This window comes from Pongo pygmaeus, chromosome 20 (genome assembly GCF_028885625.2).
Source record: "Pongo pygmaeus isolate AG05252 chromosome 20, NHGRI_mPonPyg2-v2.0_pri, whole genome shotgun sequence".
In the NCBI taxonomy this organism is placed as follows: Eukaryota; Metazoa; Chordata; class Mammalia; order Primates; family Hominidae; genus Pongo; species Pongo pygmaeus.
The window spans coordinates 1,000,508-1,016,847 of NC_072393.2; the positions used below are offsets into that span (position 1 = coordinate 1,000,508).

The 16,340-nt window shown below is 65.3% G+C and overlaps 1 protein-coding gene across 5 annotated transcripts; it reads left to right on the forward strand.

Annotated features, from left to right (window-relative positions):
- Nucleotides 1–1,000: 1,000 nt before the first annotated feature.
- Nucleotides 1,001–13,855, forward strand: MIDN (midnolin). Of its 5 annotated transcripts, none has more exons than XM_054465312.2 (9): nt 1,001–3,348; nt 4,566–5,205; nt 6,240–6,327; nt 6,517–6,579; nt 8,635–8,763; nt 8,848–9,168; nt 9,616–9,772; nt 10,133–10,405; nt 11,695–13,855. In XM_054465312.2, the coding sequence occupies exons 2-9, from the start codon at nt 4,973–4,975 to the stop codon at nt 11,970–11,972; spliced, it is 1,542 nt and encodes a 513-aa protein (XP_054321287.2). In that variant the 5' UTR covers nt 1,001–3,348; nt 4,566–4,972; the 3' UTR covers nt 11,973–13,855. The 5 variants fall into 5 exon arrangements, with proteins under 5 accessions (XP_054321287.2, XP_054321285.2, XP_054321290.2 ...); XM_054465310.2 differs by having other exon boundaries at nt 3,112–3,348; nt 9,613–9,772; XM_054465311.2 differs by lacking the exon at nt 1,001–3,348 and adding an exon at nt 4,339–4,477 and having other exon boundaries at nt 9,613–9,772.
- Nucleotides 13,856–16,340: the final 2,485 nt, after the last annotated feature.

Below are 16,340 nucleotides of genomic sequence, written 5' to 3' on the forward strand. Positions count from 1 at the left end.
TAGGCTTCTGGGTTGGCCCCAGATGGAGTGGGCTGGGCCCAGGAGGGGGCGGCTCCCTGGCACTGCCCCGCTGGGCCTGCCTCTTCTCCTTTCTGTAACCCTGGGGGCGGGCAACACTGGCTCCAGGTGGTGTGTGGACGGCGGGGGCTTGGGTCTCCTGACCTCCTCCCCTCCTTGGGACAGGGCCTGTGGAGTGGGGTAGGCAAGGAATTCCAGGGGGGTGAGTGGGGAGGGTGGGCCTGCTTGTGTCACTGGAGCTGGGATGGTGACAGAGAGGCCACCCCGGGCCTGTCAGCACGGACGGGCAGCTCACTCGCACGTCATGGCCCCATGCGGGTGACTTGGCCACAGCTGCACTTGAGGCGAGGTGCCGTTGGGGGCCTTGTGACTCTGAGGCCGCCGGTCAGCAGATCAGGTATTCTGGAACAGCCCAGGGTCCCCTGCCTGGCTCCCCCTCTGCTTGGGCCTCGGGGCACGAGTGACCAGGCCCCCACTTATCCAGGAATCTGCAGCCCAGGGAAGGTTGTGCCAGCCACCAGGTCACAGGAGCAGCCTCTGCTCAGACCCCACCCTCCCCCCGCCCCCCGCCACCAGCTCCAGCCCCAGGTCTTCAAGTTCCTGCCAGGCCACCAGGACCCTATAAATAAGACCAAGGGCACAGCTGGGACTTAGCAGGGGCCCAGTGGGAGGAGCTGCTCACTCCGGGGACCCCCCTGCCCCCACCACCAGGGAGGGTGTGAACCTTGGAGCCAGGCCTCAGGACACCCGAGACACCTGACACCAGGAGGGAACAGCCCGTGCTGGCTGGATGTGTCCTGGAGCAGGAGGCAGCCAGGGTGGGGCCGGGAACCAGGCGGTCAAGGCCCTTCTGTGAGGGCAGCCCCGGGCTCAGTGGGGCAGAACAGAGCACAGGGTTTGTCCCCATCACACCCAGGAACAACCCACTCAACTATGGGGACGCCAAGTATGGGAAATGGTGGGGAAGCGTTTTAGGACGTTTATTCATTTAGACTGGCTCTGGACATCTGGTCCCCAATGGGCCACACAGTGGCCCCTGTGAAGCCCAGCATGTCCCCACAACCCGTGTCCCATTCCACTCCCGACCAGACTGAGATGACGGTGTCCATTCCACTCCCGACGAGACTGAGGTGACGGTGTCCATTCCACTCCTGACAGACTGAGGTGACCGTGTCTATTCGACTCCCGACCAGACTGAGGTGACGGTGTCCAGGTGGCAGAGCCACACATGAGAGGCAAGAGGCAGGGAGGGAGGTGGGGGCTGCTGGCCACTCACAGGGGACCCCAATGTCCTGCCCGGGCTGCTCATTTGGCACCAGCCCACAGCTCCCTCCGCCACCTTTGTTCTCACTGGAAGCAGAATGAGCCTGGCCCTGTAGGTCCCACCTGGGGCCCCAGCCCGTCGTCCAGGCCCCATTCATCGACTCTGTCCCTCCTCCCTCCAACTGGGTCCAGTTCACTAAGCTCCAAGAACTGCTCAAGCCACTCCCACTTCCTGGACCATCGTCTTTTTTTTTTTTTTGAGACGGAGGTTCGCTCTTATTGCCCAGGCTGGAGTGCAATGGCACAATCTCAGCTCATCACAACCTCCACCTCCCAGGTTCAAGCAATGCTCCCGCCTCAGCCTTCCAAGTAGCTGAGATTACAGGCGCACACCACCAAGCCTGGCTAATTTTTGTATTTTTAGTAGAGATAGGGTTTCACCATGTTGGTCAGGCTGGTCTCGAACTCCTGACCTCGTAATCTGCCCGCCTTGGCCTCCCAAAGTGCTAAGATTACAGGCATGAGCCACCGCGCCCGGCGTTTTTTTTTTTTTTTTTTTGAGACAGAATCTCATTTTGTCGCTCAGGCTGGAGTGCAGTGGCATGATCTGGGTTTATTGCAACCTCTGCCTCCTGGATTCAAGCGATTCTCCTGCCTCAGCCTCCTGAGTAGCTGGGACTACAGAGACGTGCCACCATGCCCAGCTAATTTTTGTATTTTTAGTAGAGACAGGGTTTCACCATGTTGGCCAGGCTGGTCTCAATCTCTTGACCTTGTGATCCACCCGCCTCGGCCTCCCAAAGTGCTGGGATTACAGGCGTGAGCCACTGCGCCCAGCCGCATCATCTTTTTTATGTGACAAACTCCTAGTCATTCCTCAAACCGCAGCCCCCGTGACCCCCTTCCAAGGGTTATCCCAGCCTCTCCCTCTCTGGCCTAGCCCTGACCCTTCGGGGCTGGGTGTGCCTGTCAAGGTGGGGGCCACAGCTGCCGGGAGCATGGGTGGCAGCCGGAAGGAGACCTGGGGAGGAGCGCAGCCCTGGGAGGGGCGCCTATGGCCAGGGTGGGGGTGGAGGTGGTCAGGCCAGATAAAGGGAGGAGCCAGATAAGTGGACAGGAGGTGCTCCAGTAGGGATGGGGTCCCCTTCACTGGATAGAGGGGCAGGACAGGGCCCACCTCAACCAGGGCCATCCTTAAAAGGCCGACGGGGAAGGGTAAGATGCACACCACATTCGTGTCTCATTGGCTGTGGCCTCAGTTTCTTCGTCTGTAAAATGGGGTAATGCCCACCCTAAAGGCTGGGAACCAGTGCGTATCCTGCATTAATGGGGGGAGATGGCCCCAGAGTGATCCTGCTGCCTCCCCTCACCACACTCCCACCCACCCTGGAGAAACTGAGGCTTGGAGAGGCCAGTTACCTCCCGGGGTCACAGCATAGCCGGCTGGTGACTGGCTGGGCACAAGGCAGGCCTGGCACTGGCTAATCGCTCCATAAATGCTCTCTGAGGTCACCATTGACAGATGCAGGAGGCCGGGGCTGGCCAGGGCACCCCCACTCTACGGCAGGTGACTCCAGCCTGTTTTCCTGGACGACGGCCGCTGACTCAGGCCCCTCTTCCCGTACCCCCCACGCGGGCGCCCCCAGGCGGAAGCACCGGGCCTGGGGCGGCAGGAAGGGTGCGGGGCAGCGAGTCGCGCTGTACACCACGCAACCCTGTCCCGGTGACGATTCGGGTTGCATCCCAGCCCGCGGCGAGGCAGGCGGAGACCCTTGGCTCGGGGCATTCAAGGGGAGTCCCTCCATGAACTGCGCCAAGCCTGGGTACCGGGTGGCCTAGCCGTCAAGGCGCCCCAGGGCCCGGGCCGGCAGGCAGGGGCGGGGGCCAGTCTGCGTCACCGCCCGCCCGGTCCCCCGCCCCCCTGCCCGCCCTAACTCCACCCCGAGGGAAGGCGGCGCGGATAAAGGCTGGGGGACGCCCGCTTGGCCCAGACCGGCCCGGCCAGCGCGCATTCGGCCCCGGACGAAGGTACTCGCAGCGCTTGGAGCGTAGAACCGGCCGCGCCCGGTGAGTGTGTGGGGGGGAACCTGCGGGCCGAGGAAGGGTCCCCACTCTAGATGGCTCAGGATGCCCGCACTTTTCTTTGTTCTTGGGACAGGAGGGATCGGGGAGCCTCCGGTCCTGGGAAGCCCCCCCGGGGTGCGGGATGGGAGGGGCTCCGCGCAGCCAGCGCCGCCCTAGCCGGACCTCAGCCCCCGCCCCGCCCCCCGGGGCACTCCCCCTTCACCGCGGGTGACCTTGAACTGGTTGCCGTTCCGCCCTCCGTTTCCCAGCCACACGGTCCCAGTCTCCCGACTAGAGTCTTTCGTCCCCGATCGGGGTTCCTCCCCCGCGCGCAGCCCCGTAGTCTTCCTCCCCTGCTAGGGGCAGCGCGGCGCCCCCTGCCCGGGACTCCGGGCGGCGCTCCCAGGCGGGCCCGACAGAGGGCGCGCCCGAGCTGCTGACTCACCGCATCCCCGAGCGCGCGCGGGCGCAGCCGGGGACGCCGCGTCACGTCACGGCTCGAGCGGGCGCGCCTCGGGGAAACGAGTTCTGCCCGGAGCCGGCGGGTGGGCGCGCGGGGCCCCCGGCAGCAGCCACCCGGCCACGTCACCAAGGTGCGGGCGCCCCGCCCCGGCCACAACTCCGCCCCCACGCACCACGCCCTCCCCGGGGCCGCGGCCCTAGCCTCACCGTCGCCCGCCCGCCCCGGGATCCCGGCCACGAGGCGCGGACTTCGCGCTCTCGCTTCCGCTCGCGGCTCTTCCCGGACGGACGCGGCGGGGTGGCCCCACGACTTCCTGTCCCTCCCTGCGTCGGGAACAATGGCCCGCGCCCCCTCCCGCTCCCGGGCCGCTCCCCGGGGATGGCAAGGGGTACGAGACGGGTCTCGAGGCCGGGGTCCCGCGCCCCCCGGGGCGCGCCCGCCCTTTGTTGCGAGCTCCGGGCGCTTATGAATGGCTGCGGGCGCGGGCGGGGCGGGGGCGGGCGAGGAGAGGCGCCAGCCCCGCCCCCGCCGTGCTCCCCTTGGTCGCCTGGGCGCTGGGGGCGGGTCCGACTGCCACGTGGGGCGGTGCCGCGGCGGCTCTCATAGGCCCGGGCTCGCGGCCGACTGGGCGCTCGGCGCGCGGCGATTGGCCGGTGCGGGGCCGGCGGAGTAAGTAGTGAATGGGAGGGGGCGGCGGCCCCGCCCCCTGGAACGTTGATACATTATAACTTTTTTTTCTTGTTACTTTCACCCCCAGATCCTCCGAGCGGCGGCGGCGGCTGTTGCTAAGGGAGGGGACGCGCGAGGAAGCGCGACCCGGGCGGCAGACGGCACCCAGCGCCACCGGCCGAGCGGCGCCCCCTCCCCAGGACCCTTCCCCGCGCCGCGCCCCGGTCGCGCCCGCCGCCCTTTAAAGGAGAAGCAAGTGCTGTCCCCACCCCCGGAAGGCTCCCCCAGGGGCCGGAGCGACCTCGGAGCGCCAGTCGGATTTTGGATTTCGGTCTCGCATTCCGCGGCCGGGACTTTCTCGAGGAGGACGCGCGCTGCTCCGCGCCCCCGAGTGCCCGGAGGACCCGGCATCCGGGGAGCCCCTCGCCCCTGTCCCGGAGGCGCGGCGAGGATTGGCGGCGCCCGCCGCCCCCAGCCCCCCAGCGCGCTCCGGGGATGGAGCCGCAGCCCGGCGGCGCCCGGAGCTGCCGGCGCGGTGCCCCCGGCGGCGCCTGCGAGCTGGGCCCGGCGGCCGAGGCGGCGCCCATGAGCCTGGCCATCCACAGCACCACGGGCACCCGCTACGACCTGGCCGTGCCGCCCGACGAGACGGTGGAGGGGCTGCGCAAGCGGTTGTCCCAGCGCCTCAAAGTGCCCAAGGAGCGCCTGGCGCTTCTCCACAAAGACACGTAGGTACCGCGCGCCCCCGGCCGGCCGCCCCCTCGGGCCCCGGCCCCCGGGCGGGAACAAAGAGCGCGCCGCGCGGGGAAGGCAGGGGGCGGCCAGACGGGGGGCGGGGGCGCGCCGCGCGCTCTCGGGCGCCCTCTGCTCGGCCTCGCCTGCCTCGGCCCCCTCCCCCGCCCGGGGTCGCCGCACAAAGGCGGCTGCGAGGGCGTCCCGGGCCGAGCTTCGGCGGCCCCCCTTGGGGGCCGACAGGAATCCCAGGGCGTTGCGGGGGTCCCGGGTGCGGGTGTGTGGGCCGCCGCCGCCGCCCCCTCCCGCCTGCGTCCGCGCCGGCTTCCGCATCTGCTCGGCGGCCTCCTCTGCGTCTGGCTGTCTCCCCCCACTTGCGTCTCTCTCCCCCCTTTGTTCTCGCCTCCGAGCGCTCCCCGCAGCCTCCCCTCCCCCCTGGTATTTAAATCGCCTGCAGGCCCGGAGCCCTCCCCCCGCGGGCCTCCGGGGACACGCAGTGTCCATCCCAGCGGAGGGGCCCATCGGGGGAGGGGCGGAGGGGGAGGGTCTCCTTTGTCTGCGCGGCGGCGGCCGCCTGCGCCGGGGAGGGAGGAGGAGGGGGAGCCCGGCCCGGTGCAATCACCAGGGCCTCTCCTCGGGCCGAAGCCCGTGGTGCCCACAAAGAGGAGCCAGGACTAGAATTAGGGAATTGGAGGTAGGGGCTGCCCTGGGGGCGCCGGGGAAGGTGGCATAGAGCACACTGGGGCCCGGACGAGGAGAAAGTGCCTGGCTGGGGTGCAGAGGGGGTGCCAGAGTCCAGGGCGGGGGTTCCACTGGAGGGAAGGGGTCCGAATCGCTAGGATGGGGCTCCCAGCACCAGACGGAGACCTCTCTGCACGCGCTTGGGGCCCTGGATCTGGAAGCCGGGAAGGGGTGGGGGTGGGAACTTATCCGTCTCTCCCCACACAAGCACAGCCCTCCCCCGCGGCCTCTGCTTCCGCGTCCCTGTGTCGTCTCCGCGGAGTCTCATGCTCTTCCTTCCTCCCCCCAGCCGGCTCAGTTCGGGGAAGCTGCAGGAGTTCGGCGTGGGTGATGGCAGCAAGCTGACCTTGGTACCCACCGTGGAAGCGGGCCTCATGGTAAATGGCCATGGGGCTGCGTGTACCCCGAGGCCCCCGCACACAGGCAGTAGCCCCTCCCTTGGCACCTGTCCGCACACACACCACCTGGGGCCCCCACCCCGCCAGCCAGCAGGGCCTTCCCCACACCATGTTCCAGCCCACGATTCCGAGCCCACACTCAGGCCCCTCTCCTGCCTCTCTTTGTAGTCTCAGGCCTCAAGGCCGGAACAGTCTGTGATGCAAGCCCTCGAGAGTCTCACGGAGACGCAGGTAAGACCTCGCCAGCCCCTTCCTAACAGGGTAGTCCCGGGGGCAGGGTGCCTCGGCCACCGACGGGGCCTGGGGTTGTCTGTGCTCCCAGGAGGCTGGGGGAGGGGAGGCGACGCGCCACCCCGCTTGGGTGCCAGCCTGGCCTGGCTTCCCCACCTCTTCTCCCCCAAGATTCACCACCTGACCCGGAGGGCTTTCTCTCCCACGGTGGCTGCCCTGGGGGAAGGGGACCTGGCTTTCACAAGACTGCCTGCAGAGTGACCTTGGCCCATGGAGCCTCATCCCCGCTCACACCCCGGCCTGCATCCCCAGCCCCCTCCGCCCCCACCGAGGAGCCCCCCACCTCCCAGGCCGCTGTGGCTTCCCCAGAGCGAGTTTCTCCTTTTTTACATTTCTGTTGGGGGCTGGGGGCGGCGGCCTGGGTGACACTCCTTCCGCCTTCCTTGACCCCATCGTGAGAGGGTGGGGATCTCGTCACCCCCCCTCCTCTCTCTGGCCTTTGTTCTCTACCCCGAAAGGGGAGGGGGCGGGGGCGCCCAGCCCTGGGGCCAGCAAGGCCTAGACAGGATGTTAGGAAAATATTTAGTAAGCGGCCAGGAGGGAGGCTGGGGCTGGCCCTCACCCGGTTCCCGGTTTTGCTGCGGACTTTTTTTTTTTTCCTCCTTCTTTCCTCATTTTCTTGGCTGCGGCCAAGCCTTCCTCAGACAAGGGCCCTGGCCACCTCCCAGGAGGGTGACACAGGCCTCAGCAATCCGCCCGCTGCCAGGGTGGGGGACGCAGGCTGCCACCCGCCCCAGCAAGGGGTGGCCAGCTTCCCGGGCCTCCCTGGCCCCGAGGCCCGCGCCCCCTTCCTTTTTCCCAGCGGCATGTAGAGTCCTGCCCTTTCCCTGCATTGCGGGGGCAGGGCGGGGGCCGGGAGCTGGGTGGTCTGCTCATAGGGGTGGCCACAGCAGCAGCAGCAGTGGCGTGGGGGCAGAGCCGGGGTCCCGAGCCAGGGTGGGGGCTGCAGGTGATTTCCTGGGGCGAGTGTGAGCAGAGCTCCCCACTGCTGGGGGGCTGCGGTTGGCAGGGAGCCCAGGGTGTGTTGGCTTCACATCCTCCTCCCTGGGCGCCTGCGTCAGGAAGGAGCTGAGTTGGGGGGGCTGGGGTGGGGGGGGCTGGGCGGAGACACTGGGCTCCCCAGGGTTGCTTCCCTGCCTGGCACCGAGTCATGCCCGCCCATTAGCCCTCCCCAGGGAGGAAGTTGCAGGGCGGGTGGTGGTGGGGACTCCAGCTGCTCTCGGGAAGCCACCCCGGGCCCTTCCTGCAAAGGCTGTCTTGGGGCAGGGGGGCGGGGGGCTGGGCAGGCTGGGCCGCAGGGTGGGGGCTTCACCCTACCCTCCTCCCTGCCTCCCTCCCCGTGGGCCCCAAGCAGAGAAGGTTACGCCAGCCACTGCCAGTGGAGAGGAGAGCCCGGGAGGGAGAGCTGGGAGGCGGTCGGTTCTGAGTCATCCCAGCCTATGTCACTTCTCAGAAACCTCCGCCCCGCCCCCCCATCCCAGCCCCTGGGGAGAGCAGGGCTCTGGCCTGGACCCAGAGCAGGGGGCTTGGCGAGAACACGGTCATATCCAACGCACACCCACCCTGAAAGGGGGCAGATTGAGGGTTTCTGTGCTTGGAGCAGGTTGTGCCCTCTGGGACTCCAGCCCCAGGGCGGTCGGGGCCCCTTCCTGCAGCCTTGCCACAGCCCCCTCGGTCTCCGCCCCGCCCAGGACAGATAAATATTTATCTTGAGAAAGCAAAGGTTAGGACAGAAGAATTCGTCCAGGAATTCCACCCACTTGCGGGCCCTGGTGACTTAGCTGGGAGGGGGCCTGAGATGGAGCCCCTCCCGTATCCACAGGCAAAGAGGATCTAGGGGCCCATGAGGGTGGGGGAAAGGCAAAGTGAAGGTTGTTTGAGGTCAGTGACTGCCAGCTGGGCCCCACCCCCTCTGGCCTCAGTTTCCCTTTGCAAGACCGACCGAGTTGGCCAGGGAGGGGCAGGCCCCCGTCTGACCCGCCTCTGTCCCCACAGCCCCCAGCGGCGCCCGGGCCGGGCCGGGCTGGCGGAGGAGGCTTCCGGAAATACAGATTCATTTTATTTAAGCGTCCGTGGCACCGACAGGGACCCCAGAGCCCAGAGAGGGGCGGCGAGAGGCCCCAGGTCACAGCGCGGGGGGACTGGGCCGGGCTGGGCTGGGGGCGCCGCAAGCTGGGGCTCCCAGATGACGGACAGCTCTCCCTGCAGGTCAGTGACTTCCTGTCGGGCCGCTCGCCACTGACACTGGCCTTGCGTGTGGGCGATCACATGATGTTCGTGCAGCTGCAGCTTGCGGCCCAGCACGCTCCACTGCAACACCGCCATGTGCTGGCCGCCGCAGCCGCCGCCGCCGCCGCCGCTGCTGCGCGGGGGGACCCCAGCATAGCCTCCCCCGTGTCCTCGCCCTGCCGGCCGGTGTCCAGTGCCGCCCGAGTCCCCCCAGTGCCCACCAGCCCGTCCCCTGCATCTCCCTCGCCCATCACAGCCGGCTCCTTCCGGTCCCACGCAGCCTCCACCACCTGCCCGGAGGTGAGCCTCGGGAAGGGAAGGGTGACCCTTGGTTGGAATCCAAAGGGTGGGCCGTCCTGGGGAGGGCTTGGGGAGAACAAGGGCTCTTAGTCCCAGGTGAGTCCCTTGTATTAAGGGCTGTCCTGTGACCTCGGGCTGATGGGTGATCCCCCAACCTAGATTGGTGGGATATCTCTAGATCCTGAGTTGATAGTCATCTCCTGACCTTTGACTCACGGGTCATCTCTGTGTCCTGGGTTGGTTGTGACCTCGTGACCCCGTGCTAGTTTCTCTCTAAACCCTGTGTTGACAGGTCATCTCCTGACCTGGGCTGGTGGGTGATCTCTGGTCCCTGGGTTGGTGGTGATCCCCGGATCCTAGATTGGTGGGCTATCTCTAGACCCTGGGTTGGTGGTGATCCCCTGACCCTGGACCCTGTGCTCACGTGCCCGTTTCTCCGGACAGCAGATGGACTGCTCCCCCACGGCCAGCAGCAGTGCCGGTCCTGGTGCAAGCACCGCGTCTACCCCAGGGGCCAGCCCTGCCCCCCGCTCCCGAAAACCCGGCGCCGTCATCGAGAGCTTTGTGAATCATGCCCCGGGGGTCTTCTCAGGGACCTTCTCTGGTAGGTGGTACAGCACCCGTGTGAGGTCACGTGTGTCCCGTGACCCTGTGCATTTGGTGCCCACATCCACCTACAGGCGACTCCACATATTCTGGGCACACACAGGCTGTGTCCGTCTGGTCACTTCACATGTCCCCCAGGAATCCCCCACACACACGCCTGGCCCTGCCTGGGAGGCTGCGGGTCACCAGGCACCTGCATACTGGGGACGTGTCCCGCTCCCGCCCTGTGGTCCCTCGTGCACATCAGCCCACATGTCCACCCCGCTGTCTGAGCTCATGAGCCCACACCCGTAGACACCCGCCCTGGACATGCGGGACTGTGCACGTGCTGGGGACTCACGGCCACCTCTGCCCGCAGGCACGCTACACCCCAACTGCCAAGACAGCAGCGGGCGGCCGCGGCGTGACATCGGCACCATCCTGCAGATCCTGAACGACCTCCTGAGCGCCACCCGGCACTACCAGGGCATGCCCCCTTCGCTGGCCCAGCTCCGCTGCCACGCCCAGTGCTCCCCGGCCTCGCCGGCCCCCGACCTGGCCGCCAGAACTACCTCCTGCGAGAAGCTCGCGGCCGCCCCCCCAGCCTCCCTGCTGCAGGGCCAGAGCCAGATCCGCATGTGCAAGCCCCCGGGTGAGTGGCCGCCCTTGGGGGTCCTGCCTTCCCCGCCCGCCCAGGCTTTTCAAGGCTCCTCTGTGTGAGCTGGTGGGCACAGGAGCAGCTGACCTGCCCAGGGGCCGGGGGGGATGGCAGCTGCCGTGGCCACTGCTCTGCTCCAGCCCGGAGAGAAGGCAGCATGTGTATCCGGGCACAAAGTGTCCTTGTGTGCTCCCGGGGGGCCCCAGGCCCACTTCCTCCTGGCCCCCACCCCAGGGCATCATCTCCAGATGGCATTTGGAGCCTCTGTGAATGGCCAAGTCAGGCCTGGCAGGCCGAGGGGGGGCCAGAGCCCACCCCTAATCATTTCAGTGACTTGGAAAAGCAAGGAACACAACCCGCCCCCCAACCTGGCCCCAGCTACTCCCAAACGGCGGGTTACTCCCTCCAGAGTCTCACCGGAAGATGGCCACTGTACTGCCCTGGGACTCCGCACCCATCGCGGGGGCTCCTCCCAGCTCAGTTTAAAAGTGGGAAACCAGCCGGGCGCGGTGGCTCACGCTTGTAATTCCAGCACTTTGGGAGGCCGAGGTGGGCGGATCATGAGGTCAGGAGATTGAGACCATCTTGGCTAACATGGTGAAACCCTGTCTCTACTAAATACAAAAAATTAGCCAGGCGTGGTGGTGGGCGCCTGTAGTCCCAGCTACTCGGGAGGCTGAGATAGGAGAATGACGTGAACCCGGAGGCGGAGCTTGCAGTGAGCCGAGATCTCGCCATTGCACTCCAACCTGGGCGACAGAGCGAGACTCCGTCTCAAAAAAAAAAAAAACCAAGGTACAACCCCCAAGTATCTCCCCTTGGATCACAGAAGCGGCCAAGCGCCCTCCATGTAGGACTCCAGGAAGAATGAAGCAGGACAGTCCTGACCTCCCCAGCTCATGGTTGAGCTGGAGAATTAGATGCCAGCTGCATAGCTGGGACTCCAGGCAAACACCACCATGCCCAGCTAATTTTGTAATTTTTGTAGGGGAGGGGTCTCGCTCTGTGGCCCAGGCCTGTCTCGAACTCCTGAGGTTGCCCAGGCCTGTCTCGAACTCCTGAGCTCAAGCGATTCTCCTGCCTCGGCCTCCCAAAGTGCTGGGATTACAGGCGTGAGCCACTGTGCCCGGCATGGTGGACGTCCTCGATCATTTCCTTTGCTGACCTCCCTCCAGGGAGGGCAGAACTGTGTCTGACCTCAGGGGCATTTGCTGGGGTCTGGGGTGGTCCTCTGTTCAGCAGGTGGAGGCTTTGGGAGTCACAGGCCACTACCTCCTTTGCAGGGGACCGGCTTCGGCAGACAGAAAACCGTGCCACGCGCTGCAAGGTGGAACGGCTGCAGCTGCTCCTGCAGCAGAAACGGCTCCGTAGAAAGGCCCGGCGGGACGCGCGGGGTCCGTACCACTGGTCACCCAGCCGCAAGGCCGGCCGCAGCGACAGCAGTAGCAGCGGAGGCGGCGGCAGCCCCAGCGAGGCCTCCGGCCTGGGCCTCGACTTCGAGGACTCCGTGTGGAAGCCAGAAGTCAACCCTGACATCAAGTCAGAGTTCGTGGTGGCTTAGGATCTTCGGATCGGCCACCCTCGCCCCTCGCACCCCAGCCCAGGGCGGCGGGGACTCCGAGAGCCCCGGAGAGAACGTGGCCCAGCCCTGGAGGGCAGGCGGCCACTCCCCCCAGCCAGAAGCCTTTTTTTCTTTTCTTCTTTTTTATTATTATTTTCTTTTTTTAAAACGTTCTGACCGTGGTTTCCTGGACTCCTCATGGGCTTTGCTTCCTACCTCCTTCACCCTTCACTCCTGCCCTCCTCTTCCTCCTTCACTTCCTCCTCCTCCTCCTCCTCTGTCTCCTTTCACCTCTGCGCCGGGTCGGTCCTCCCTGCCAACCTTCCCCAGCTCCAAAATGTAGCAGTCTCTCTGGATGGCGGAGAGTGAAGGAGACGGAGAAACCCGCCCCATCCCTTCCACCGCCTCCTTTCCCCCCCCGACCCTATTCAGGTTTTAAGTCAAAAATGTCGATGTGTCATTATGCACTTTACAGATGAGGGGGCCGCAGCGCGCAGAACCCATCCCACCCCCCAGTGCAGACTTCGGGGTCTCCACCCCAGGCCAGCAGCGCCCACTGGGCTACAGCAAGCCAACAGGTCACACAGAAGCCAGGGAGGGGACTGTTTCTCTTCCACTCCTATCCTCTTTTCTTGGTCTCTTTTTGCATTTTCCTTCATTTCTTTAACAAGGAGAGCAAAGCCGTTTTAGCAGAGAGGCTGGGGCTGGGGTCCACACGGGGTTTGGGTGCAGGGGCGTGGCACCCTTTCCTGCTGGGAAGGGAGAGGGGAACTACCCCCCCCCCCAGCCTGCCCGCCGCCCCGCCCCAGCCGGCGGACTGTGCTGTTTCCTCCGCCCCCACCCCCGTGTTTTCTGACCTCCTGCCTGAGTTTGGGGTATTTATAGACTATTAATTTTCTGACTGAGCCAATAGTGGTTGGGGAACTCTTGAAAAAGGGGAGAGAATGGCTGGGTGCTGGGGAGTTCCCCCCTCCGAGCCTCCTTCCCGGCCCAACCTGAGGGATGTGGATTTGGGACTGTCTGGGGGCCCCTCCTGCAGCCAGGATGGGAGGGGGTGCTGAGCTGTGAATCCTCTGGGCAGGGGGCAACAACTCCGTGTAGCATTAACCCCCGTGGCGGGGTCCGCTGCTGGTCTAATTTGGACCCCCCGCCCCTCAGTGCCCCTGCCCAAGGGGTGTCTGTCTCCAGAGGGGAGGGACAAATCCCCTACTGGGGCCATTTCAATGGGGTAGTTTTTGGATTTTTTTCCCCACTCACTATTTTTTAATGATAATGGAGATGTCTGGACCCTTCCTCACCCCGCCTGTTGGTCTTGTCCTGGCCCCGCCTGTCCCCCTCCATTTGTTCTCGTAGGTGAACCCCAGGTCCTCAGCTCCCCCTCTTTACGTGTTGAAAGTTAATGGTTTCAGATGTGAGCATCACGTGTTATAACCGTAGCTCTGTACATTTTTCTGTGGGAGGGTGGGCGGGGAGGGGTCCCAGAGGGTAGCGCTCAAGGATTTTGGGTTTTGTTTTGTTTTCGTTTTTCCAAAAAAAGAAAAAAAAATAGAAAAAAAAAAGAGGAGAAAAAGGGGCGGGTTTGTTTTTTGAAGAACTGTCTTGGATACCTATTTAAATGTGTGTTCTGTTTTGTTTTTTAACGATTTTTAAATAACGTCTGTGCCTCCGCGGGTTGAGGGTGGAACCTCCAGGCAGGAACCGGCTCGCCACCCTCTGCCCGGTAAGGGCTGCCCAAGAAAGCATTACCCGCCCTCGGGGGGTCGGGCTGTGGGGGTCCCGGCACCTGGCGTGAGTTTCATGTATGAAAACATAAAATTGAAAAAAAAAAAAAAAAACCTACACGAGCACCGTGATTTCAAGTAATAAACAGAAAATGAAACACACACTGACTCCCGCCTGCTCACCTAGTGGGGGGATTTGGCCTTGGTAGGGAGGGTTCCTGGGGTGGGATGTCAGCTCAGGGAGTCAGAGGGCCAGACCCGGGTCCCAAGGCCCCGAGGAGGGGGTGGGGCAGGGGTCAGGGCCCTGAGAATTTCCCACGCTCCTTCCCTGGCTGCTGGGGTCGGCAGGAAGCAGCCAGGATGTGGGAGGGAGGAGCCCAGCCACTTCCTGGTACCCAAGGCCGGAAGTCCCTTAGGGTGTGGGGCAAGGGCCTGCTCTGCCTGCTTCGTGGCCTGGGCGGGAGACGCGACCCTCAGCTCTCCCCAGCCACAAGAGTCGGGGACTCCCACTCTTCCACACCCACCCGCTCCCCTTCCTGGAGTCTCACATCTGTGTGGCCTGCTGCAGGGAGATCACCAGCCCGCCTGGGAGGACACAGGACTCCGCAGGGTACCTTGGGCTGGCTGGTGATAGAGGCCTGGCTTGACCCAGCCCTGGGGGTCCTCTCTGGCCACACCTCCTGACATTCCAGCCCTTCCCAGACCTGGCCTTCAGCTCCAAACCTCCCGGCCTTTGCCCCTGTCTAGGAACACCCCTGGTCCGGCTGTCCCTTGCTGTCTGGGAACTTCCCCAGCCTGCGCCTTCCACCCCTGTCCACCCCGTCCCGCAGACCCCACACTTCCGTCTCTCTGCCCCTAGCCTGGAGCTCCCCGAGAGCCTCACCAGAACTGAGTCCTCTCTGGGGTCCCACCTCCATCCATGTCCAGGCTGGGCAGAGATGGGGCAATAATACTATTTCATGTCCTTTTTTTTAATTTTATTTTTTAACCTGTATTTCCTCAGGTAACAAGAATTGCCTAAGAGAAGTAATTGGGCTCCCATTTTATAGATGAGAGAACAGAGGCCCAAAGAGGAACATCACTTGGCCCAGAGGATTTGGGGTGTTTGTTCAATGATGTGACCTCCACCCCTTATCCCACCTCTAGGGGCCCCAGCACCGGGAGCCCCCAGGGGAAGGGGCACAGGTCCAGGGAGTGGCCTGGGAGCACCTTCCTGAGACCCCTCTGCCCCTCCCAACGCCCAGTCAACCCCAAATCATCCCACGCCCACGGCAGGAAGGCGGATGCCCAGTCAGGCGGCACCCCCACCCCCGCCCCGTCCCTGGTGCGGATGTCCCCTCGGGGCTCAGGGTGGGGGTGCAGGTCACCGACACCCGGCCTGGGGTCAGGGCGAGGGCCCCAGGGCGCCACCGCCCCCTCGCTGGGCGGGGTGGGAAGGAGGAAGGAGGATGGAGGATGTTGTCTGAAGCACCTGCTGAATCACAGGGGCTGTGTCTGCAGCCTGCAGGGTGGGGGGCGCGCCCCCTGCACTCCAGGACCCGCCCCTCGGGATGCCGAGCCCCACCCCAGCCTGGGGATCCCGGGGGTCAAAGCTGTGCCCTAGGGGCGTGGCGTGGGGTATGGAGCTCCAGGCTCAGAGCCCCGGCCTGGTAGGGTCAGCCCAACCAGGGGTGCAGCGAGCGGAGGGGCGGCAGGCGGAGGCCAAGTGTGCGTAGGGAGGCACGGAGAGGTAAACTGAGGCACAAAGACGGCAGGGACCGCTGGGATCGCGGGGGGCGGGGTCGGCCCTGGATCGCTCCCTTCCCCCCACCATTGAGGAAAAAGCTGAATGGGAGGGGGCGGCCCCCGGAAACCCGCCGGGATGGAAACGCGGTTTCCAGGGCAACGCGCCGCGAAAGGAGCCTGACGTCACCTCGGGTAGGGCGCCCTGCCCGCCCCCGTCCGCGCGTCGGGCAGCCCAGGCCCCGCCCACCAGCGGGGAAGCCTCATTGGTGATCGCACCGCTCGCTCATCTGCGTGCCCCAGTAGCAGCGAGACGCAGCCTCCAGAAGGCGGGACTTCAGCCCGGCAGGGCCGAGTGCGCAGGCGCAAGCGCGGAGGCGCTGCAGCCCCGCCTCTCTCCCCGCGCGTCTGCAAACTTGGGGGCGGGAGGCGCAGCCGAGGGTCTGACGGCTTCGGCGGGGCCTGGACGGAAGAGGGGGCGAGCCCCGGGGCGCCGCACGTGGACCCCCGGCACGGGCACGCTCACGTGCACCCGTTCTTTCGCGCCAACGCGTTTCCTGCTGCCCCCACCCCTGCACCACTGCACGTCCCAGACCCCGGCCCAGCCTCCCCGCGGTCCCTAGGCTGGGGGAGCTCAGACACGAGGCCAGGAGGAGGGGGACTTTGGGGCTGAGGCTTTGCCAAAGGAGCAGGAGTTTGCCAAGTGTTGTAGGAAGCGGGAAGGGTGCGCCAGGTAGGGGGCACGGCGTGTGCCAAGGCCCGGAAACGTGAAACCGAGTGCTTTTCGGGGGCAACCGGGAAGTCAGTTGGTGGAGAAAAATCAAAGATGGGAGGAAAGGCGAGGCTGACAAAGACCCTAAACGGTGATTCCCCAAGTCGGCCACTGGAGGGATGACTTGGGGGACCAGGGAGGAAGAGCAGGTGA